Genomic DNA, 26,392 nt, shown 5'->3' with positions numbered 1-26,392 from the left:
TTTTGTCCAGTCCGGCGCCTCATACAACTGGACAGCGAGTCAGCGACAACTACAGCAGCGGCGGAGGAGGTCGTTTGACGCACACAGAGGGATTTGATGAAATTTATTTATTTATTTATTTATTTTTAAAAATATCGATACTAGAGGTTGAAATATCGATACACTATCGAGAAAAAAAAAATATCGCGATAGTTAGCTGTATCGATATTTTTGCACAGCCCTACTCAATAACTGAAAATCTGCCACACCATCACCAGTTTTGCATCTTCATCACCCCATTAACCCCCCCCCCATCCCATCATGCTCTGCTGCACAGGCTGTGGCGTCTCTGTGGAGATTCAGAGCGAGCTGAAATCACAGCCCATGTTGGCCTGTAGATCTAAACGCGGGTGTTCGCAGGATGAGGTGTTGATGCAGCTTGGCCGCTTCAGAAAGTCGATTTTGAGCTCCGCTCTGCGTTTTTTTAGGTTGCGGATAGAAAGATTAAACATTTCTCTATGAATTATGCAGCATTACAGGCTGGCAGTCCTAGTTTGTGAGAAACTATTGGAGACAATGTGTTAATACCACAAAGTTGTAGTTTGAAATCGGGTCTGACCCTGAATTATAGTCAGTTTTAATTCGCTTTCAGTGCTTGCAAGATGTTTATTTTGGCTTCTTGGCGTAGCTCCACATAAGAAGCATCACACATCTCTGTGTAAATCATTTGTAAGAATCCATTCTTGCATGAATTTGGGAAAGATTGTTTTGGGAATGTTTCCAGAAATCTGTTTTGCTGGTGTTTGGTGCATCAGGGCCGTTGTCAGTGTCATTCGCTCTTTACACAGGGTTTCAGGACGAGAGAAGGAGGTCTGGAACATGTTGCCAGCGGGTGCTGTTGGTTTGTTGATGTAGAGGAGTGTGTTTGGCCTGTGTGACCCGCTCAGGATGTGATTAATGCTCTCCTGACTTTGAAGTTTGTGAAGTCTTTTGTCAGATAGAAATAGTTCAGAAACAGTGTAATGATGCTGTGAGCAGCTGTTTGGAGACACATGTGTGCACATATATAGTGAGCTCTACACGTTTGAAACCATTTTGAACATCTGGCTGCTTTTCTTTCATTTAAACCCGGAAATAAACAGTGTCTGAGATTTGTGATGTTATGCCATTGCTGACAATGAAAAAGATACATCTAAATGGTTATTATGACTATGAGAACTTCATAAAAACCTGGAATTTTCTATCCATCTATCTATCGTTCTGTCTGTTGATCTATCTATCTATCTATCTATCTATCTATCTATCTATTGTTCTATCTATTGTTCTATCTATCTATCTATTGTTCTATCTATTGTTCTATCTATCGATCTATCGTTCTGTCTGTCTGTCTGTTTACCTATCTGCTTGCTTGCTTGCTTTCTAAAAATAATTTCCAGTAATCCAGAATCCATGTGGAGTTTCACTGTTCGAAAAGTTTGATAACGAAAACTGTGCTCTGTGTCTAATCAAATGTAAATAAATTAGTGTCATTGTTCATGTCGCTTTGTACAGGAGGTCAGATGTTCTTCTTCAGTTGAAGGATGTTCTTTGGATCATATCGAATCATGCTGGAGAACATGATCATCAGGTTCATGTAGTTCCAGTGTCGCTTCATTAAAGCAAAAGAGGCACACAACAAAAATGGCATTTTGTATTAAATTAGAAATGAATGCAAAATAGCTAGACTAGCGCTTTCAGATGTCTAGACCCCATTGTATAAGTGTGTGTGTGTGTGTGTGTGTGCACTGACACATGGCACATGCAGCTGTTGTCACGCGTGTTATTTTGTAATAAACTCAGTAGCTGAAATTAAACCCACAGATTCATCCGTCCCGCTCAGATCACTGAACAAACACGTGCATGAATTCAGACACTCTCATTTATCTCGATTGATTCAGTGCTTCAGTTCTTTACATTGTTTTGGTGTGTTTTGTCTATTCATTGTTTTATTTCTTTATTTTTAATTTGAATAAAAAAGGCAGAGAGTTATTAGCATGGATAGCAGACACTGATCCACACATCCATCCCGAAGCTGTGTGTTTGTACTGGTCAGTTTTTAATGAGGTTGTGAGGGATGAAACTAGGCTAATGCTCATTAGCAGCATACTAAATGAGGCGTGAAACGACGATCAGGTGAATGTGTGGATAAGGTCAGTGATGACTCATCAGTGTTTATCAGCAGTAATATCACGGCACAGAGTTATGATGGTCATCTGAGATTGACTTCCATCGTCTATCTCACATCTTTTTTTTCATGACCTTTTTCATTTACATGCTCCCCCTGTTTGCCACTCTTCAATCTGCCTTTTTTAGGGGAAATGTGAAGATTTTGACTTTATATTATTTTTAACTCACCTCCCATGCTGCTGATTAGCACTGACCACAATGATAAAAAAGTAATGATTGATTGATTGTAGGGCTGCACAATATATCGAAATATCACAAATATTGCAAAAAGATATGCATATCGCAACGGCTTGCAATAACTGGAGTCGTGAACAAAAGACAAAGAGAAAATCACTCACTGCTCTTGGCTGAATAACTTTTGTAGCTTTAATAAGAATCAGTATATATTAAATTCATACAGTGAAAACGAAGTAGTGTTTTATTTTTACATTTGATTATTCAGTTTCTGTTGTTAAATAACCCTAATGTAGGATAACCTGAACCCCTAAACCCTGTGGTTTACACTGATGTTAAAATGACACTTCTCATGCTACAGTAAAACTCTGATGACAGAGAAACAATCGGGAGTTATTTCGCAATAAACAAACTAAAAGTGTACATAACGGTTCAAAATGTTGATGTCAGTAAGATTTTCTTTTACTGAAATATTTTTATTCAACAAGGATCGACGCATTAAATTGATCAAAAGTGACAGTCAATGGTTTTACACTGTTAAAAAAAAATCTATTTGATATAAATACTGTTCTTCAACTTTGTTCATCAAATAATTCTGCATAAAATGTATCATGGTTTCCACAAAAATATGAAACTGTTTTCAACATTGATAATAATAAGAAATGCTTATTGAGCAGCAAATCAGCATATTAAAATGATTTCTGAAGGATCATGAAGACTGGTAGCCTAGAAATCTAGACGCATTTTGCAGCCAGGGTAGTCTAGCAACTCTCCATTGACTTTCGTGCTGGAAAAACCTAAATTGGGTCAGGCCAATCACGTCGTGTATAGAGTCGGTGGGCGGGCTTAACATAATGACGAACAGCGGTCTTTCGAATCGGCTTTGTCCGCGACTCTGGAGGACTTGGAGTTAAGCTTTTCTTTGAGAAAAGAGCAAAGAACGGCACTTAAGTCATTCTTAAAAAAGGAAGATGTGTTTGTAGTTTTGCCGGCCAGATTCAAAAGTTGAATCTATCAACTAACGTTAGCTCCGCTGTTGGGAAAACGCTCTGGTTGGTTGAAGCGCTGTCCTATTGCGTGCAGAGGGAATTTGAAAGACAGCCGTTTATCCCGCCCCTCGGATTGAGCCGTGTCTATGGTGAGTTGCCAGACCTAACATCTTGATGTGGGTCTGGCTTGCCAGGCTAGAAGACTGGAGTAATGATGCTGAAAATTCAGCTTTGATCACCGGAATAAATCACAGTTTACTATGGCATAAAAAAACAGATAGCCTATGATAAAGTTTTACTGTATTTTTTACCAGATAAATGCAGAAGAGAATTAAAAATCTAAAAATGTTGAACAGTAGGCTAGTGTACATTAGTACATTTACTATAATTAGGGTAGTTTGGTAAAAATCACTGACTAATTACAGGCGAGTTGAGAGCACAAATCACAAAATATTTTAGTGGTCATGAAAATGTATTCAGATTTCAGATTCGGATGAAAATTAGCCTTTGGCAAAATGCGGTTCAATGCATAAAATGTGGAAACATTTATGTTAAAAATTGTACATGGTCCCTTTATAAATAAATAAATAATACATAAATAATAATTTAGCATATTAATATTGCATTCACCTTATAAATCATGACGCACTGCTCTAGCTCAGGAAAGTACATGTAAGTTCAAGTGCATGCTTTTAAAATTAAAAAGTATTGGTATCGATATCGGCGATACTGGCCCTGTATTTACTTGGTATCCAAATTTTGCAGTATCGCCCACCCCTACTCTGTACTATTGATTTGAATTGAATCAGAATGAAATGTGACTCTCGTCTCTGTTTGTCTCGTCCAGCCACCATCACCAGCTCCTCAGAGAATGACGACCGCAGCGGCTCCAGTCTGGAGTGGGGTAAAGAGGGCAGTTTGAGGATCAGCGCTCAGCATGTGCTGGCACAGACGGCCACACGGGCAGACACATGCTCTCCGGTGGCCGAGGAAGAAGCGTCAACGTCCGGGACAGTCTCCGTGGCTAAGAAGACTTCTGAGGGACCCGTCCACTATCCCACACAAAACTCGTCCAGTCTGATGATGCCTCGGCCCAACTCAGTCGCAGGTAAGAGAGATCAAAACAACAGCTGATTGTATTTACCATCAGGGTCGTCCTGTGATTCCTGAGGTGATGACTGACGCATGACTGCTGGAATGGAGGGAAGCAAAGACTCATGGGAAGACATTGCCACCACTTTAGGAGATTGTGAGAGAGCACATTATCAGGACACACATTCTTTCTCCTGTTGCTCCTTGAGGAAGCAGATACGTCGGGCAGCTGTTGCGTGTGTGTGTGTGTGTGTGTGTGTGTGTGAGTGTTGGCTGGCTTCTGTCTTTAGCATCAGATCCACATTCCTCAGGCTGGTCCGACTGATCATGTGATCTTTCCCACTTCTCTGTCAGTTGGGTGAATCTCGCAAAAACATGTTGCATTTCACACCGAAATCAAGAGAAAGAAATAAGACATTTTTGAACATTAAATATTGCATTAGGACATTATTTTCATGACAATAAAGCACGTTTCTCACAAAAAATACTTTAATGCAAGCAAAGCATTTTCATTGGTGCAATTTGATAAAAATATATTAAGTCTTTATACATCATATTTGTTGTACTGCATTTAAAGTCAACATGATACACCATTCACAACCATTTTTAATTGGAGAATTAAAAGTTACATTTTAATAAAATATTCTGAATAATTTTCTTTTTCTTTGGAATAATGTGCGCTAATGAATCATAAAACCAGGAACATTTATTGAAGTGAAAAGGATCGTTAGATGCATCAGCACTGTAATACATACAAATACTACATATTTTTTTAAAGCTTGTTTATTATAGGAAGTGTATGTACTTTGCACTACTATACTATTTTTGTTATTAGTGAAAAAATCTTTCTTATGTGGCCTGGACATGTTTCATGATTATGATTTTAGAGATTTGTCTTGTTTTTATGTGTTTGGATGATCATGAGGCTTGTAGTTCTCTCAGAACCCAATGCTGGCGACGAACGCTGATGTTTTGATGTCTGCAGAAGCAGGTGTTGGTGAGAGAGATGAATGTGTGTGTTTGGTTTTGGTATATTTTGATGTGTGTGTATGTTGTGCGAGATAAGGTGCAGAAACATTTCTCATAAAAAGCCGCCAGTCATTAAAATGAGCGAGTCGACGTGAAACAATAAAAAACGGGTTGGCATCATAAAGCATGTGCAGTTGTCAAGGTTAGAGTATGTTTCTTTAGGCTGTGTGTGTGTGTGTGTTCAAATCTACATTTTGTACACCTGCTTGCTTTTACTCATTTCACACCCTGTTTGGCCTCAGCGAATAAAGCATTAATCTTTACTGAGCGTTTGATAGATCTGTAACCTCACTACTTTCACAGCTGCCGATGTGTTGTTACCACACACACACACACACACACACACACACACACACACACACACACACATAACATCTACGGAATGGAACCAAGGAATTTAATGATTCAGGTTCCAATTTACATTTTGCTTAATGATTCTAATACTGTAATGACTCAATTAACAATTATTGTATTCAAAACAAATAACAAATCATTTTAAATGCTTTGGTAGCAGAGTTTTATTTAATTATTTATTTATTACCATCAAATCTGCCAGCTGAATATGTATCTTTAACTACATGTTGTCATATTGATTTAAGCCTTAAATGCAACATAACATTTTGAGCGAGGTAAGACCCACTCGGAATGATTCAGCCAGTGAATAAATCATTAGATCATTTCCAAAGGTACTCAGCATTGATTCTGTGTAGATTAAACATTGTCAGAGTATTTTTATGTTCTATCGGCAGAAGAATGCAGACATTCGAAAACCATCTTTCAGGTTTTTTTTTTCTAAATACTGTAAGAATCGGTTAACCGGTTACTTAATGTCCACACACACACACACACACACACACACACACACACACACACACACACACACACACACACACACACACACACACATATATATTTATATATATGAAGACTTGTGTCATCTGAAATTTTCTTCTAGAATGATCATTTTTATCAAGCTTGTATGTTTGTTATTTCACTTTAATGGCAATGAAAATGACCTATTAATTGTCATTAAAGTGAAATTACTGAACCTAAATATACGAGCTTGATAAAAATGATCATTCTAGAAGAAAATTTCAGATGACACTTAGAGGCTTTTACATCTGAAGTCTTCATATATGTGTGTGTGTGTGTGTGTGTGTGTGTGTTTCAGCTATTGCTTTTGTGTAGAGAAACAAATGCTCACAAAGCATATTAATATCCGATTTGTTCTTTTAAATTGATTATTTTCAAATGGTTGAACCAGTTAACAAATAATCTTAAGGGGGTCGCACACCGGACGAGAAGCGCAGCGTCACGTCTTCACAATTTGAACACATTATTTTCTGTGAGTGTACACACACCGGCAGCGCCCGCCCAGCTACGGCTCCGGACCCTGTTCAAAATCCTGCCGCACCATTGAGCGCCATTTACATAGTTTTATATTAAATTTACATTATATTTGTCTCATATCATCGTTAATGTATATACTAACTTCACCCTGTGCTGCAAGATACATTTAGTTTTACATTAATTTACAGAAATCAGCTGCGTGGATAAAAATTGCTGATGTTATCGGATTTTCAGGTGAGATTCTCAATTAATTCAGTTAATTACGCCCTGAGGTAAAGTGTTCAGACTGCAGACTCCGCAACGATTGTATTTATTGTACAGGACAATCATAATATAGTATACAGACATTATTTTAATTTCATAATGTCCTTAAACATAATAATATTGCTGGCCGTAAACTGAGCGATAAACTGAATCTATGAACAACTGTTCTTCTGAGTTGAACCAGTTCACAAATCGGCCTAAGTGATTCATTAATGGATTTGTCGGAATCGAAATTTAAAAGTCTGTACCCGGTATTCACAAATGTCTAGAAAGTTCATGGACGTTCATTGGTCAAAAATGTAAAAGAAAAAGAAAAAGATTAAAAGTCTACAAAAGTTCTCAGATTGACATTGATAGAATATTCGCCATTCAAATCCAAGCCGTCAGTGATGATGTCATAATGGACTGTGGCACTAGAGCTAAGCTTTTAGTGGCCGTTCAAACAGGAAGTGCATTGCATTCGCACTATATTTTAATTATTGGTCTGTACAGTATATTTTTTGTATAGTATATCTTGACAGCATAAAGTTTGGAATGGCATTATGGTGAATAAATGATGACAGAATAGTTTTTTTTGTGTGTGTGTGTGTGTGTGATCTGTCCCTTTAAGTGTTCTGGAGTAAATGGTGCTGTCAGTGGAGATGCTGCTTTAGTCGTGTCTGTCTGGGATTCTCAACCTCACTGAATAATCATTCCGTTTAATTTCTGAGACTGAACTTCATTTGTGTCCAGGCAACCGATCCATTTACTGGACAGCTCATTAAGACCACACTGAACACACACACACTCTCTCTCTCTCTCTCTCTCTCTCTCTCTCTCTCTCTCTCTCTCTCTCTCTCTCTCTCTCTCTCTCTCTCTCTCTCACTCTCTCTCTCTCTCTCTCTCTCACTCTCTCTATCTCTATCTCTATCTCTATCTCTATCTCTATCTCTATCTCTATCTCTCTCTCTCTCTCTCTCTCTCTCTCTCTCTCTCTCTCTCTCTGTCGCTCTTGCAGAAAACAAAGACCCCATTTTAACCGCTCGCATATTAGAATGAGTCACAAATCTCGCTCATGTCAATCCACGATGGCTCTGCTGCTTCGGCTGATTTTTTTTTTTCTCTTTCCACATATGAATTTTCATCTTACAGGCGAGAACGTAAGAGCCACGCAACAAAGAACTTGATTTTTGAGTGTGTGCAAAACTCTCTGTAATGTAGAGCTAGGCGATATATTGATATTCCCAATAGAAGAAGAATAGAAGAAGAAGATATTCCCAATATATTCGTAATGTGGTATAAAAATGAGCAACTTTGTGAATATGATTTAAATGTGATGTTTTATTTGGCCATTATTATCTTCGTAATTAGATCAGTCTCACGATTTATTCCTTGTCACATGACTCACAAGTGTGACAGCGCATGCTTAACGCAACACTTGATTTCTTGCGTTGATGCATTCGGAAATATTTCAGAATGCAAAATAATAATGCATCAAGTAATATAAGAGTTGGATTCTCAGCATTGCCACAAGGGGAAGCGTAGTGGACACTAGCGTTAATTCTGCTTCTGCTGTCATTTCTGCAAACATTTGAAGAGTATCTAGCAAATTAAAGTTAATTAAGCTGTCAACATTTATTACCTGTCAACACTAGCAGTTTATAGCTAGTTGCCTTAATAATAGCACATCTGGTTTGCATCTCCCCCTTGAGTACCGTTACAGTAATGCAATAATGCATGTTAAATATGTTCAGCAGGTTTGTGCACTTTCAGTGTATTGACTAAACTTTCCATCTGCCTTTTGTGTGCGTGTGTGGAGTTTGTTTATGGCTTAAGAATGAGTTTTAGTGTCTGTAATTTAAACTTCAATAGAAGAAACAAGTTTTAGAGCCTATAATTGAAACTTCAATAGAAGAAACAATATTAGAGTTGGATTCAGTTCTGAGATTCATTCCAAAACTGTCCATTGGAATGAATGAATGTTTAATTGAAGATCTGTTGTTTGTTTGTTATGGTGATGTCTCTGAGCATATACATCAATATTCGGGTTAAAAGTTGTCATAAAGCTGAAAAATGTCAGGATACACAGATTTTAATTTTAAAGTTTGTGAAAGAAGTCTTTTTTGTTCACCAAGCCTGCATTTATATGCTCAAAAATACAATAAAAACAGTAATATTGTGACATATTATTGAATATATGGTAAAATGTAATTTATTCCTGTGATTCAAAGCTGAATTTTCAACATCATTACTCCAGTCTTCAGAGTCACATGATCCTTCAGAAATCATTCTAATATGCCGATTTGTGAACAGTTGTGCTGCTTTATATTTTTGTGGGAACCATGATGTATTTTTTCAGGATTCTTTGATCAATAGAAGGTGCAAAAGAAAAGCATTCCTTAAACTTTTGAATGGTAGTGTATGTTATGGTTGTGTGTGGGACACGTCCATGTTTAATATCTAACATCAGGTGTTTAAAAAAAATAGTAATATTGATTATGATTCTTGTCTTTGCAAACAGCACTAACAAGCTTAAACAGTGAATACACACACCAACTGTCGGCACTACGTGAGTTTAATTAGAATTAAAAAAGCAAAGAGCTCAAGTTAATTAAGCTGATTTGCTTCACATTTAAAATGTGGAAAATGAAAAACAAAGTGTCGTTTACAGCATGAGCACACCGCAGCTGGACATGTTGCCATACGCATCCCCGCAAACAAACATGCACACATGCAGTCAGACCAAAGCCAGGTCTGTGTTGTTCTTGCTGGTAGGTCTGTTCGATCGCCCTCTTAATGACCGTGAGCCTCCAAAAATAACGGACATAAATCTATAATTGTATTATTGCACAGCAGGACACGTCTGCAGAACATCTCTCCTCACCTTCTGCACGCCAAGTGTGCTCACCGTCTGAAATACAGCCGAGAAGCGGCAGACGGGATAGCATGCATGTTCTTAAATTAAAAAAAAATAGTGCTGAAGGAAGATTTGAAGAATCTTCACGCTGATCACGCATGACAGATGATGGTCAAGTCAAGTCACATTTATTTCTACTGCGCTTTATCCACATTATTCCTACGCCCCATGACGCTTTGCGTGAATTATGGGTGTAACTTCTGTAAACAATCAGTGAAAGACTAGCTGTATGGATGCAATAATATATTTTTTTCTGTGTACAATGACATTACATTATTCTACTCATCCTTCAACCATTGAACATTAAAAGGACATTTAAAAGTGTAAAAGCATCAACAAGGTACTTTCAACAGACCATGAATAACCCCAAAAGCATGAATCTTTCCAAAGCAAAATCGGATGGTTAAATATCACTGTGGTAATCTGTATTATGTAACATACGTTGCTTTAATAAAAAAAATAATATATATTTACTTCAGCATTGCATGATACTATTTCAAAGTGATTTCAGTCATTTTTACAGATAATAAATTGTATTTACCTGTGAAAACAAACTGGAAAGAGACGTGAGGATTTGAGGAGAATAACGAGATTCTTTGTGCAATCCAGTGAATTATTAATGGAATATATCGTAAATTAAATGGGAGAACAGACCACAAATGTGCAGTACATGTTGTCCTTATTACAGCGGAATGCAAAAGGAAAAAAGAAAATAATCATGAAAAGAAAGCAGTGACTGAAAAGAGCTCTTGCCATAGATATTCTTGTTATAACATGTCACGTTAAAATACCAAGTGTTACGTTATTCTCATGTTATTCTTCAATAAATCATGAAGGAAAACCGACAGCTCATCCAGTCAAACTGACGGACCAGCTTTATTTGTAGGGCAATCTTATGATTTTAAATGATTATTTTCAGTCTTTTTGAATGGAAGTTTCCCAAACCGGAAGTGCTTCCCATAATTCAAAACACAGTAAGGTCGTCAGAAATAAGATAACACAGATTGTTTCAAACTTCACAGTAGTAAATAAAGAAGACGGTGTCATTATTCATTATTCAGTGTCCACAATTCAGTTTGAGATTTGTTCTCATCTGATAGTGTCAGTGCAGCCAAACTGAATATTAAAAGTGTATTTTTAACCTCTGATTTAAGATGATAGTAAATATGTCTGTCAAGCTCCAGAAAGCATCTAAAATGTCTCCTTTTGTGTTTTTGGTGAAGTACTTCTTGAAGGCCGAACTTTGAGTAGTGAAAAGTAAGTGCTGTGTAATAATATATCAGGGCTGCATTGCATCAATGCAGAAGTGGAGGGTTTGCAAGTGTTTTTACATATCAAACCCTCTGTCGCTCCTCACAGGACTTGTACTGATATGAGGCAGCAGTTAGGAAGCATCTATGCCTACGTCATTCCCTCTCTTTCGCTTTTACACTCTCTCTTTCTCAGAAGATGAAGAGACCGGGGCAGATGGTGTTTCGGCGAGAAATGAAATTCTGCCGTTCTTCTTATTTGCTCTGTGGTCTTCGGAGACTCGGCAGAAGCGCATGCTTAAGATTTCATCTGCTGTGCAGAGGCATCAGTCCAGAAACTTTAGAGCATCTTTAATCCATCCGTCCAGATGGTTCTGCACACATGGGGCCGGCCACTATTCACAATTTTAAGAACTGGCCCCTGTTCAATTCATCAGTGGGGAATTGAATTGGATTGAATTGAATTGGTCACGTCGCACAGGATGTTGAATAGGAGTTATAATTGAAAGGACAGGAAGAAGAATTTACTGAATCACAATTAAAAGAAGTTCAACACAGTCGCAGCAGAGGAGTTCATTAATCCAACATAATTGACAATCAAATCTACTGATTAGACTTATTTTTTCAGCACTCTCAAAACAAATTGCCATACAACCTCACAACATAACTTTTTATCTATGTATATATTTATAATAATATAAAATGACAATGATTCATTATATGTATAATTATATATATATATATATATATATATATATATATATATATGAAGAGTTCAGATGCAAAAGCCTCTAAGTGCCATCTGAAATTTTCTTCTAGAATGATAATTTTTATCAAGCTCTTATGTTTAAGTTCAGTAATTTCACTTAAATGGCAATGAAGATTACCTATTAATTGCCATTTAAGGGAAATTACTGAACTTAAATATAAGAGCTTGATAAAAATTATCATTCTAGAAGAAAATTTCAGATAGCACTTAGAGGCTTTTGCATCTGAACTCTTCGTGTGTGTATGTATGTATGTATGTATGTATATATATACATATATACGGGGTTGGACAATAAAACTGAAACACCTGGTTTTAGAGCTTTAGAGCTTTAATTTATTAGTATGATGTAGGGCCTCCTTTGCGGCCAATACAGCATCAATTCATCTCGGAAATGACAGATACTAGTCCTTCATGGTGGCTAGAGGGATTTTAAGCCATTCCTCTTCCAGAACAGTGTCCGGGTCACTATGTGATGCTGGTGGAGGAAACGTTTTCTGGCTTTCTCCTCAAAAGTGGCCTAAAAATATTTTAGATCTGGTAGCTGTGCAGAACATGGGGGATGTTCAACTTCACTTTCATGTAGTGGTCGACCGATATTGTTTTTTTGATGGCCGATGCCGATATCTTAGAGAGCAGGGTGGCCGATATAAAGCCGATATTTTTATATATATTTATTTTAATCAATATTTAATAAATTATAAATAAATTATAAAACAAATCTTTAAAATAAACATGCTTTTATACTTTAGATGGCAACTTCTTGAATCTGCAATCCTATTACAGTATTTTTCACAAAGTAATTGTTTAGAAATATATGAATATGTGAATAAAAAGAAAGTAAACACTGTAACAGGGCACTCAGTAATCTGGTAATTTCGTGCTGGTAATCATATTTTTTCAAATAAAGACAAGGTAACGCTAATTTTACATACAGCACAGTGAAAACGATATGAATATGACACAGTTGGCAACTGGTTATATATCAGCATATTTTAAAATGAAGGATTTAAAGTTTTCCGATCGCGTCTCCTGTGAAGCTGATCTTCTGTTCGCATTCACTCACTTCGCACGGACCGACCGTCACTCGCAGACAGTAATGCACACTTCACAAAATATCACAGCTGGATTCGATTAAATCTGCAAGGTTTGTGAAATTAAATGTTTATTAGATATTCAGAGATTTGTTTAAATGACGTAGATGCGCATTTGCTGAATGTTGATGGCAAATGAGAAAGTATTTTAGCCTGATTGTTTGCCTTTTCTGTTACAAATAATATAAAAGCAAACGCTTTACTTTACTTACTTCGCATACCATTTACTTTCTTTGTTTACCAGTTCTGTCTAACAAAGTATTAGATATGACTGAGTGAGCGCTGTGTGATCAGAGGAGCTGCCGTTGCCGTTCTCTTCAGGCGCTGGTGTTCTCAGCGCCGCCCGTCAAAATAAAAGTCCAGAGCGCCGTCAAAATAAAAGTCCCGCTTCCAACACATCGGCCGATATATCGGCCTTGGCGATATATCGGTCGACCACTACTTTCATGTTCATCAAAACATTCTGTCACAAGTCTTGCTGTGTGTATTGGTGCATTATAAAGCTAAAACAAGGCACCTCCTTCAGGGTACATTGTTTAAGCCATTCGGTGCACTTGGCCCTCCAGAACTGTTCGGTAGTCCTTGGCAGTGGCACAGTATCAATGCCATGATATTGCAGCCCAAACCATCACTGATCCACCGTCGTGCTTCACTCTGGGCAATATCAGTCTGGGTGTTACGCCTCTGTGCTTCTCTACACCGTAACTCACACAGATGGAGGAGAAAGACACATCCAAGACAATACATGTTTCACATTGTCCACAGCCCAAGATTCGCACTGTTGGCACCAATGAAACCAACATTTCAAATTGGCACGAGTGACCAAAAGTTTGGCTATAGCAATGAATAGTGACACTGTGGAGCTCCGGACAAACACTTTTGGTGGAAACAGGAGAGTCAAGGTGCACATTTAATTCTGCAGTGAGTTGGGCAGCTGTGTTTTTTTTTTTTTTTTTTGTAGATACAATTGACCCTTCACAGGGAGTTTGATTGACAGGCGATCTGACCAATCATAATCCGCCATCCGCCATTTTTGTCCAACAAAGCAGTCAGGAGAGTTAGTAGATTAATGTTAGAGGATTAGAACTTGAAAAACGGAGTGTACTGACGTCTTTCCGCGGTTAAAACAACATTCCTTCTTATGTTCATTCATGTTTATTTGATGCTATAAATGAACTAGAAGGAAGAGATGATCGGTTCACGAGCAGCTTTAACTGAGCGATCTGTCAGACACATTAAAGAGCCACAAAACGGTATTTATTGTTTAAATTTCTTTAAAAAATGACCAAATTTGAAAGTTGAGACTTTGTTTTATATCATAAGTAACCTGGTCTGTCCTGTCTGTCAGTGTGTTGTCAGTGTCCTCTCTGCTCCCCGATGTATTGTTCACTGTGTGAGAACATGGTGTGTGGCGTGAGAGAGGCGTGGCTTGTCGGACATAGCAACAGTAACTAAAGGGGGCGGGTCTTTGCAAACGGTCAGTTCGGGTCGGTACCTGGACCGGTATCCCTTTCAGACAGCTTCCTCTTGCATCAACAGTTACTCTTGTTGGATGTGGTTCGTCTTTGGTGGTGGTGTGTCAGCATTTACACTGGATACCAAAGCTTTTGATACACCACAAAGACTGGTCACAGGTGAGCCAGTGAGATGCGCACCAACAATTTGTCCTCTTCTGAACTCTGATATATCTCCCATTATGTTGTGTTGATTGCAATATGTTATGTACAGCTGTACTATTGCTCTGCTTATTCAACCTTCACACTCTTCTCTTACTGATGGAATGTAAAATCAGTGAATATTGGTTAGACAGCGCATATATAACACTTTATTGGCCAGTGTTTCAGTTTCATTGTCTGACCCCTGTACATGATATTCAAGTCAGGTGATTAAGCTAATCAGGGAGGAAGATTAAGTTCATCTTGGTGCTTCAGCACTGTACAGGTTTTATGATCATAACACCATCTTTTTCACATTTTAGAAGTAGCGTCTGAGATTACATTTTTAGCCATTGAAGCTCTTTTAATTGATGTTAGCTCTGTGAAGTTTTCTGTAGTTAGTTTTTGTGGAAACATGGTCTTCAGGATGAGTATTGAGGTTTGCTGACACTTCTCTGCAGTTCTGTGTTGTTTGGTCACTATCCTTCTTAGTGTTCAACATTCCCTATCATTCCCGTTCAGGTTTTCCACTTTATTCTTCTTCCCTATGAAATGCATTATTATAAACTAAATTGACTGTCATTAAAACTCTACAGGCTTAAATTAAAATTTGAATTGCAGAACAGCTCGATACAGCTCAGCTCAAATTGAATTCAGATTAAGAAACTTTTTTTTAAACCCTGTTCTCTATTCAGGCCAGAACACTGCTCAAGCCTCAGAGTGAGCGCTCAGTACGTCACATGTACAGGTGGCCGGTCTTCTGCACGGATCTCTTGTGTGGTGTTTTGTGGACTCAGAGGTTGGGTTGGGTTTGTGGGTAAATGTCTCACTCTGTGGCTGTGGCTGCTGTCCCAGGAAATGACACGTGCCGTGCACATTTACATTGTTTGTGGCTTGTCTTTTTCCTGACAGCTGGTGTATCCAGAACAGAGCGCTCACTCTGGTGACAGTGCATCTGGAATCACTAGTGTCTTCAGCTGTGGCCGCTTCTGTTCAGCTTGACTGAACTACTGCTTTTTCAGTTTTAGATTCAACAGAACTGGTAGACATAAATTATTTATCTCTTATTTATACAGCCTTTTTTCAACACATCCATCCATCTATCTATCTATCTATCTATCTATCTATCTACCTATCTACCTATCTACCTATCTGTCTATCTGTCTACCTGTCTACCTGTCTATCTATCTATCTATCTATCTATCTATCTATCTATCTATCTATCTATCTATCTATCTATCTATCTATCTATCTATCTATGTCTGTCCATCTATCCGAGAAACATTATTTCAATCAAACAATAATTTTGGTGTTTATGGCAAAAATAAAAAGCCAAATGGTTCTAAAATAGTGTTTTTTTTACACAATATGTTTTTTTCTTTTGAATTCTGCCCCTGACGTGTTTTAAAGAGATTCAACCGTATTGATATTTTTGTTGGCAGCATGAATGTGGCACTTATTATTTTATAATATTACTTATTTGCTCCTTGTTGCCTCCCCATCTCCTCTTAAAAACATACTTCATAACCTGTCATGGTGGTTTTTATGAAGTACTCCATGTATATCATTTCACGGTTTGTTTTAAGCGAAAGTTGCATTTCACCTTCATCTTGTCATATTTAGTGTCACCACATGCTTTCCCATCTCTCTCTGTTTTTGTGCTCTTAAAGATGTTTAGTTGCATGACCGTTATCATCTTCACTGTTTAAAGATCACATTTGGCTATAATTTGTAGAAGATTTATGAATTTTTGTGTTGCAGAACTAGGCATGCATCAGAACTAGATTGCGCCTATTATAATCATAAGCTTGTATTGCGACTTGTTGCATGTTGACGGTTTCTATTTCTGATGCGGTACAGGTCTACTCTGGTTATTTTATCCACACACATATATATATACATATATATATATATACATATACACCGGGTTGGACCCCCTTTAGCCTTCAGAACTGCATTAATTCTTTGGCATAGATTCAACAAGGCACTGGAAACATTCCTCAGAGATTTTGGTCCATATGGACATGATCGCATCACACAGTTGCTGCAGATTTGTCAGCTGAACATCCATGATGTGAATCTCCTGTTCCTCCACATCCCAAAGCTGCTCTACTGGACTGAGATCTGGAGACTGTGGAGGCCGTCTGAGTTTAGTGAACTCACTGTCATGTTCAAGAAACCAGTTTAAGATGATTTGAGCTTTGTGACATGGTGTTATCCTACTGGAAGTAGCCATCAGAAGATGAGTCCACTGTGGTCATAAAGAGCTGGACAAGATCAGCAACAATACTGTGCCAAGAAAATATATAACACACCCCTACACCAGCAGCACCAGCCCCTACACCAACTGAACCGTAGATACAAGGCAGGATGGATCCATGCATCCATGCTGTTTACGGCAAATTCTGACCCGACCATCTGAATGTCGCAGCAGAAATCGACACTCGTCAGACCAGGCAACGTTTTTCCAATCTTCTATTGTCCAGTTTTGGTGAGCCTGTGTGAATTGAAGCCTCAGTTTCCAGTTCTTCTGCTGCTGTAGTCACTCTGCTTCAAGGTTTGACATTCAGAGATGCTCTTTTCTTGCTTATTTGAGTTACTGTTGCCTTTCTGTCAGCTGTAACCAGTCTGCTCATTCTCCTCTGACCTCCGGCATCAACAAGGCATTTTCTCCCACAGAACTGCCGCTCAATGGATATTTTCTCTTTTTCAGATCATTCTCTGTAAACCTTAGAGATGGTAATGAGTAAAAATCCCAATAGATCAATAGTTTCCAAAATACTCAGACCAGCCCGTCTGGCAGCAACAACCATGACACGTTCAAAAAGTCATTTAAATCACATTTCTTTCCCATTCTGATGCTCAGTTTGAACTTTAGCAGATCGTCTTGATCATGTCTACACGCCTAAATGCATTGAGTTGATGCCATGTGATTGGCTGATTAGATATATATATGCATGATATATATAGCAAAGTATACCGAATAATGAAAGTATACCTAATATACCTAATGCATAAATGTAAATGAAGTTTCGATTTATATATTGCTTGCAAATAGTCAGAATACACAGTAAATGTTGGTGTAGTTACTGAGCTAAAGCCAATACTAACCAGCTGAACCTTTACCCTGTGTGTTGTTTGTCTGTTAACATCACTCATTAATGCTGTAACAACACTGAGTCCTGAGGGTCTGACTTAGTGTTGTTGTTTCTTCAAGATCGATTAGCTTCATCCCCGATGGTGCGGTCTGACCCTGTGTCTCAACAGACTCGACTTATGAACATGAATCAAGCGTGTTAATCAACATCACTCCGAGATGCATGAACAGCACCCGGCTCAAATTATTGATTATTCAAGTGATGACATCATCTGGGATATGCATATTCATCAATGGGCTCCTTTCAGTAAACAAGGGTACAGCAGATTACTGGACTGTCTGCAGGGGAATCGGGTGTAATCTGTGGAGCTGGTCACGGGCCAGTCTTCTGCTAAAGCTAGTCTGATTAGATTTCTCTCTCAGCGAGGTTTAGCTCTGCCACTGTGGAATGATTCACTGTTTATCAGCCATTTTTATTGGAGCCCAAGTACACACACACACACACACGCAGATGCAAAAACGTTCAGGTTTTAAAACACAGATGGGTTATCCATACGCATTCTCCTGTTGTGCATCAGATATGCGGAGGTGCCTAGACCAGTGCAGTCACAGTGTAAACTAGATTTACATTTCTAAAGGCAACAGCAGGGCTTGTGCGGGAGTGAAGAAGTTTTAAGTAAGTTTGGAGTGAAGAAGTTTTAAGTAAGTTTGTTTCTGTGTAAATGAAATGCCGTAGCAGAGGATATTAACATATGTAGAGTACTAGTCTCCTGTAACTCTCTTGGCTCATGGTAAAAGCACAGTTCTGCTATACTTTGCTATAGTTTTAGCACCTGATATTATTTCAAACAGGTAAAGCTGCTTTTTCCAGAAGGGTTGTGCTCACCTTGAATCTGAATTTAAGGGTCTAAACTTTGAATTTGAATGTAAGGAAGTACATTAACATTGAATTGAAAGTCAAAGAAATTCATGTAACTGTGATTTTCATAAACTATATAAAAGAAAAGTTTTTACTTACTAAAGCCTTGACAAAACTTGTTTCAAGATTTACAAATCCTTCTATTCATCCATCCATCCATCGATAGGTTGTCCGTTCATCCACCCATCCATCTATCTTGATGAAATATATAACCTGAATACACATTTCTTTTATCAAATAATCTGGATAGATAGATAGATTTAATGTATTTTTATACATATTAATATTAAAATGGTAATGGGAGAATATGCTCAGATGTCGGCCTTAAAGGAGTAGTTCACTTTCAAATAAAAATGTCCTGATAATTTACTCACCCCATGTCATCCAAGATGTCCAAGTCTTTCTTTCTTCAGAAAAATTACCGATCGTTTCGCTAGATAAGACCCTTATTTCTCGACTGGGATTGTGTCGAGCCTTTGAAGCTGCATTGAGACTGACATCTGGACCTTCAAACTGTTGGACCCCATTGAAGTCCATTTGGAGAAAAATCCTGGAATGTTTTCCTCAAAAACCTAAATTTCTTTTCGACTGAAGAAAGAAAGACATGGATATCTTGGATGACATGGGGGAGAATAAATTATCAGTACATTTTTATTTGAAAGTGAACTACCCCTTTAATATAGCATTTCAATGCCAAAACAGTGAAGAGCATGCAAGGCTGCACACCTCACGCACATCTGCATAGGATCAGTTTATGAACCATACGTTGTAAACCTCTGACTCGTGAATTTCAATTAGGTGACATGACTGGACAGTCTAGGGACATTACCTAGCAATGTGAGATCATTAATATTCATGAGCCCATTATTCACCATATACCAGCCAGAACACCCTGGTACATCTTACATCTTAGTGACTGCCTAACGATTCTCTACCAACCTATTCTCTAACACCCTAGCAACACCTTAGCAACCTGATAGAACACTCAAGCAACTGCCTAACAACCACTGAGAACACCTTGACAATCATCATCTTCCCTTTAAACTACACTGAAAAAATGTAGTGTATGATTTACTCAGAAATTGCTAGTAAATTTCACAAACAATTGCAAAGAAATGGCTGTTGAAATGGCTACTCTCTGCCGTCTCAGACGACAACATATTTTCCTGTCGGCCACCGTAAATTCTGTTGGTTGCAATTCGCAACCTCACCACTAGACGCTGTTAAAAATTACACAGTGCACCTTTAAGTAAAATTAACAAAGAAAAAAAGTAACTTTAACTTGGCCAGTTAAAGTTTGTTGAGTAATTTCTACTTAGTTGAAGTTTACTTTGCAATGCTCTGTTTCAAGTAAATTAGAACATCTAAGTAAACAATACAGAGTAGATATTATGTAGAAAACACATAATAACAGTAATGTGGTACCACCCGAACACAGAGACCTCAACGTTTGGTACACAGTACACAATAACAGTAATATTCAATGGACATTTGTGAGCTCCAGATGTCACAAAACATTAAGTTACTAAACCTAACAACAAAAGCAATGATAAAACAGTGTAAATACAGCTGGAAAACAGTGAAAATGCAACCTTATGAAGTGCATGATGGGAACACCAGTATCAGAAAGTAGAGTGGGTTTTACTTAATTTTATAATGTTGATATTTACACTTTAATTTCTACAAGCTTAAAATCTTGCCTGAACGTGTTTATGCAGGTAGAAATTTTCATTTCAATTTTTTTTTGTACTATTGACCACAGAATAATTTTTCTTATGAGCGATGCTGTTTAAAGCTGAAAGGGGCGCAGCTGATTTTCACTGTCTCCACACCTCCAGTATCCCACCTCCCTCCGTCACCCGTCTCCTCAATGACGGCTCCCTCCTCTCTTCATTCAGTTCTTCGCCTGTTTTATTAGCTTTCTTTTTCTTTCTTCGGGAGGATCATAGATTATTTCTCCCCCGGCTGCCCGCTTCAAACTGTAATCAGCCGCTCTGTAGGAGAGGAGAGAGAGAGAGAGACCTCCTCTGTTTCATCCCTCTCCGCTTTTCATTTGGATTGCGGAGCGGGGAGCTGCGGCAGGGATTTTTCTCTGATGCTTTTGTGGATGCGTTGAGGGATGCAGTGAAGCCGTTCACCAGTTGAATGCGGTGTGTGTGAACATGGAGGTGTCCTGAGGAGAGAGAGAGAGAAACAGAGGTTTGCGGGGCTGCGTCTGTCTGTGCCTGAAGAACGAGTCCGCATGCACCTCAGTCTGTGAGTACCGAGAGCTTCGGTGGAAAGTAGTCTCAGAGCAAACAGGTTGCTGGTGCTTTAGTTTCAGACGGGGATGCATGGATGCACATTAGAGGCCGTACACTGAAATAACACGTTTCTTTCACACAGCTTGAAGAACGTGAAACATTGCACAATTTAACTTTTGCATTGAGTTGTCTCTTTTTCAGAACAATGCTTTTAAACGGGTTATGACTCTGATTGTTTAGTCTGTCTGTGTGTGTGTGTGTGTGTGTTTGCTCAGTGACCTGGTTCTGTTCGCCCATTCATTCTTTACAGTGTTTATTATAGTCGCTGCTCGTGATTTGCATTCAGGATGATGTCATCTTTCTCTCTGCACGGTTCCTCGTTTATGTCTGACAGGTCATTGCCAATGCTGCGGTCAGCGACCTTTAACCCAGCGACCTTTCTCTAATTCTTTTCCTCCAATGAGCGTGTTCACATGCATGTTCTTAACCTGATTATGCTTAATAAGCCGACAATGCACGTGGTCATGTAAATGCATTAACCCGTTTTCCTTTATCAGAGTAAGGTCATAAATAACTTAAGCATAAACCGATCAACACGGCTAGATCTCCCTGATTTTGAACACATTAACCTGTCTTCCGTCGGCTTATTGAAGTGCTCATGAGTGATACATGACAGGAAAGTGTCCTTACTGCGGATTTAAAGGCATCCAGACAGAGCGAGTGTTTCACAGTAAGGGAGGAGGAAATATATCGCAAACTCCGACTCGAGAAATGATCGAAATGTGTTCTCATCTCATGCAGAAGTGGTGTAGTCAGAATATTGCATCTGTAACTGCAGGAGAGGGGAATATGAGTCTCCATCGCGACTGACATGACACATGAAATACTCAGAGACAGATACACGAACGGTTAGGTTTTGATGTCACTACGGTGGAATAACCTGATTTATTAATAAAGTCTTGCATTGCCGGGATATCGGATCGCATGTAAACCGGGACAACGGGTTAATTCAATAAGCTGATTTTTGGAAGTTATTATCAGTGTATTGGTCTGCATCTAAACGTGCTTAATGTTGGATGGAGTGAAAACCTTTTGATTTTTGCAATTCTCTGTTTTTCAGCAACAAGCTCCACTAAGCTGGAGGATCTGAGCTATCTTGATGAACAGCGAAACACCCCCCTGCGCACGTCCATCCGCCTGCCCTGGCACAACACCGGGGGCAGAGCTACACACGACAAAGGTACAGTCACAATCCCATCATGTGTGCTTGGTTTTTCTCTTTACTTCTTTAAGAATGTCATGAAACTCACCACCAAAATCAACACTTTACAATAGGGTTTCATTAGTTAAGGCGAGACACTACAGGTGAATAGGGTAACATTTTTAACTAGCAGATATGACCATGAAACTTTCCCAGTTGATTACCTACATTAAGATGAGAAAAAAATGTATTACAAGTTTTCTGTAATTTAATGTTTAAATATGCAAATCAGGCAATATCTAATTAAATATGCGCATATATTTGCATATATTTAAAAAAAACTAGTATTGATAAAGCCAGGTTAAAAATTATTTTTTCATTGTGTTCACATATTAGATGGGAAAAAAATTACAGAGGTATTTATGGATATCTACTTTTGTTATCCTGTAAATCAGAATATACTGTCAATAGCCTTAAAAAAAATATTTTTGCCATGTTTTTTGGAATAAAATGTTATATAAATCAGGCTAGGAATAATATATTTACAAATCCCTCTGTAAATGTCTTCATAATATGACTAGGTACAAGACTGGAAAGTTTGTGTATATAGGTGCTACTGAAGTGGAGATTTCGGACTTTGAGAAAACGGGCTTTAAAGATTTATCATCAGCCAATGAGATTGCACATTCAGCCCTATTACTTTCATGATTGGTTGCTGATAAAAAGGAAATTACCATATTTGGATCCGACAGCATTGTACAGGCAGGGTGCAGACAGCGATCGCGGAGCAGCATGTTGATTAAGAACGCCAACTTTTGTTGAATTTATGAGAAATCTACAGATGCAAACAGACAAAGTGTAGTAAAATAAAGACCTAAATGTGTATGTCTGACTTTTTTTCACCACAAGCCTGAAGACTGTTATTGAAGACAAATATCCAAAAATCTCAAAATTGACCAGTAAAAAAAAACGATGTTTTTGCCTGCCGTGTCTCGCCTTAACATGAACTAATAATGAACTGCACTTCTACAGCATTTATTAATCTTTGTAAATGTACATTTTTAACATTTACTAATACATTATTAAAATCTAAATTTTGTATTTGTTAACATTAGTTAATGCACTGTGAACTAACATGAAATAAAGACGAACAGCTGTATTTTTATTAACTAATGTTAATAAATATGAACAAATACAGTAACAAATGTGTTGCTCATGTTTAGTCCATGTTAGTTAATACATTAATGTTAATAATTGAAACCTTATTGTAAAGTGTTACCTAAAAAAGCATAGCATTAAAAAAAATTGAGCCCATATTTAGGATAATTAGGTTTTTTTCTGTCATAATTTGCATGACAGTTATTCACATTTTCAATATGTATTTATGAATCATGATTTGTTGTTCTGCCTTTATGCTGATTTAACCCTTGTGCATTGTTTAAATTTACTACCTTTCGTTATGTTAGTGGCTGAAAACAGCCACTACTTTAAACTGCTGTAAAAATGTATCAGATAAATATTTTTTTCAATTTTTTTTTGCATAAATCTATTAATCAACCTCAGTCCTGCTCAAAAATACTAAATGTTTAAAAAAAATTCAGGATTTTAACTCTTTAATTGCCAAATTCGTAAATGATGTCACTGATTTGGGGAAAAAAAAACACAAAATGACTAATTTTCAATATAAAATGTGATTGTGGACTGGATTTTTTTTTACCTTTTATCACAGTCTTGGACATGTCAAAGATTAGAAACAACATTGGTTTTGATGCATTGTTAGTTTTTGTGCAGCATGAGATTTTAACTTTTTCTCCCTCATTTACTGTTCGTGGCTGTTTTTGCCCCATTGACTTCCATTATAACCACATCTTTTGATTGCAAAGCCATGACACCATATAATCATGCATTTTTGATTGTTGGTGGTTTTCCCTGTTGGGAAGAGGTAAAATTTGTAATTTTTACTGTTGATAACCAGGTGGCACCATTAACCCTTTAGATAGGCCTGTGCAAAAAAAAGCTTAGTTTCTGGCTTTTACATGGAGTATTATGGAGTTTATATGGAGTATAAAAGCATAATAAAGTGTGTGTGTGTGTGTGTGTGTGTGTGTGTGTGTGTGTGTGTGTGTGTGTGTGTGTGAACTCACCTTGATGCATCTGAGAAAATCAAAATATGCACCTCAGCTCTCAGAACTACATGGAGTAAACAAAAACAAAGTAAGTGTATTTATGCATCTGCTGCCTTTTGATGGTGAGAAATGCAGACTTAACAAAAACAAAGCAAGTGGATTTAAATGCGTGCATGCAAGCCTGCTGCTCATTTGATGGTGAGAAGAGCAGCAAGCAACATGAGAAAGGGCTTGACTTGTAGTGAAGTTTTAGAGATGATTATGCAGCCTGACCCCTCCAGCGAGCTGCATGATGTATCGTCTTCCCCCTCTGACACCACAGACTCAGGAGAGTCAGATCCTGATTTGGATGTGGCACCCTCATCATCCTCTCTAGCTTCCACTGAAGGCAAGGAGGATTCGGAGGATCCTGGATCTGGGTGGATTGGGAGAAACGGCGAAGTGTGGTTTTCCACTAACGCGGAGACAACTCCCTTTCTTCAGCCTGCCAGAGGCGTGACTCCAGGGCCGACGCGCTATGCAATCGCAAAGGTCCAGAACATGGATTCCGTGTTCAATCTGTTTTTTATGGAGGAGATGATTGACCTCATTGTCAGCATGACTTGCGTCAACACATACATGTTTGTACAGTCATACAAACATGTATGACTATGCTTTGTGATGGCATAGCGCGTCGGCCCTGGAGTCACGCCTCTGGCAGGCTGAAGAAAGGGAGTTGTCTCCGCGTTAGTGGAAAACCACACTTCGCCATTTCTCCCAATCTACCCAGATCCAGGATCCTCCGAATCCTCCTCGCCTTCAGTGGAAGCTAGAGGATGATGAGGGTGCCACATCCAAATCAGGATCTGACTCTCCTGAGTCTGTGGTGTCAGAGGGGGAAGACGATACATCATGCAGCTCGCTGGAGGGGTCAGGCTGCATAATCATCTCTGAAACTTCACTACAAGTCAAGCCCTTTCTCATGTTGCTTGCTGCTCTTCTCACCATCAAATGAGCAGCAGGCTTGCATGCACGCATTTAAATCCACTTGCTTTGTTTTTGTTTAGTCTGCATTTCTCACCATCAAAAGGCAGCAGATGCATAAATACACTTACTTTGTTTTTGTTTACTCCATGTAGTTCTGAGAGCTGAGGTGCATATTTTGATTTTCTCAGACGCATCAAGGTGAGTTCACACACACACACACACACACACACACACACACACACACACACACACACACACACACACACACACACACACACACACACACACACACACAACACACACTTTATTATGCTATTATACTCCATATAAACTCCATATAACTCCATGTAAAAGCCAGAAACTAAGCTTTTTTTTGCACAGGCCTATCTAAAGGGTTAATGGTGCCACCTGGTTATCAACAGTAAAAATTACAAATTTTACCTCTTCCCAACAGGGAAAACCACCAACAATCAAAAATGCATGATTATATGGTGTCATGGCTTTGCAATCAAAAAATGTGGTTATAATGGAAGTCAATGGGGCAAAAACAGCCACGAACAGTAAATGAGGGAGAAAAAGTTAAAATCTCATGCTGCACAAAAACTAACAATGCATCAAAACCAATGTTGTTTCTAATCTTTGACATGTCCAAGACTGTGATAAAAGGTAAAAAAAAATCCAGTCCACAATCACATTTTATATTGAAAATGAGTCATTTTGTGTGTGTTTTTTCCCAAATCAGTGACATCATTTACGAATTTGGCAATTAAAGAGTTAAAATCCTGAATTTTTTTTAAACATTTAGTATTTTTGAGCAGGACTGAGGTTGATTAATAGATTTATGCAAAAAAAATTGAAAAAAATATTTATCTGATATATTTTTACAGCAGTTTAAAGTAGTGGCTGTTTTCAGCCACAAACATAACGAAAGGGTAGTAAATTTGCCCACAGTGTACTGTTGAGTTTTTGAAAAATTTCAAAGCATTTTCCCAAAATATGTGTCAAAATAAGATTTGTCACCAAAAATCATTCCATTTGCTGAAACACAGAGAAAGTTATGGCCAAATTTAGACTAA

The 26,392-nt window shown here is 38.1% G+C and overlaps 1 protein-coding gene across 3 annotated transcripts in view; it reads left to right on the top strand.

Moving 5' to 3' along the window:
* Positions 1 to 26,392, top strand: part of tanc1b (tetratricopeptide repeat, ankyrin repeat and coiled-coil containing 1b) — a 193,585-nt gene that overhangs the window by 90,657 nt on the left and 76,536 nt on the right. For all 3 annotated transcript variants that reach the window (XM_084122375.1, XM_084122374.1, XM_084122376.1), the window contains 2 exons: positions 4,216 to 4,476; positions 22,144 to 22,263. In XM_084122375.1, coding sequence (XP_083978501.1) covers positions 4,216 to 4,476; positions 22,144 to 22,263 — 381 coding nt within the window. The remainder of the gene's footprint in view (positions 1 to 4,215; positions 4,477 to 22,143; positions 22,264 to 26,392) is intronic.

This window comes from Abramis brama (genome assembly GCF_963993115.1).
Source record: "Abramis brama genome assembly, chromosome: 8".
Taxonomy (NCBI): Eukaryota; Metazoa; Chordata; class Actinopteri; order Cypriniformes; family Leuciscidae; genus Abramis; species Abramis brama.
The sequence above is the reverse complement of the archived record's forward strand: the minus strand, read 5'-3'. Positions and strand labels throughout refer to the sequence as shown.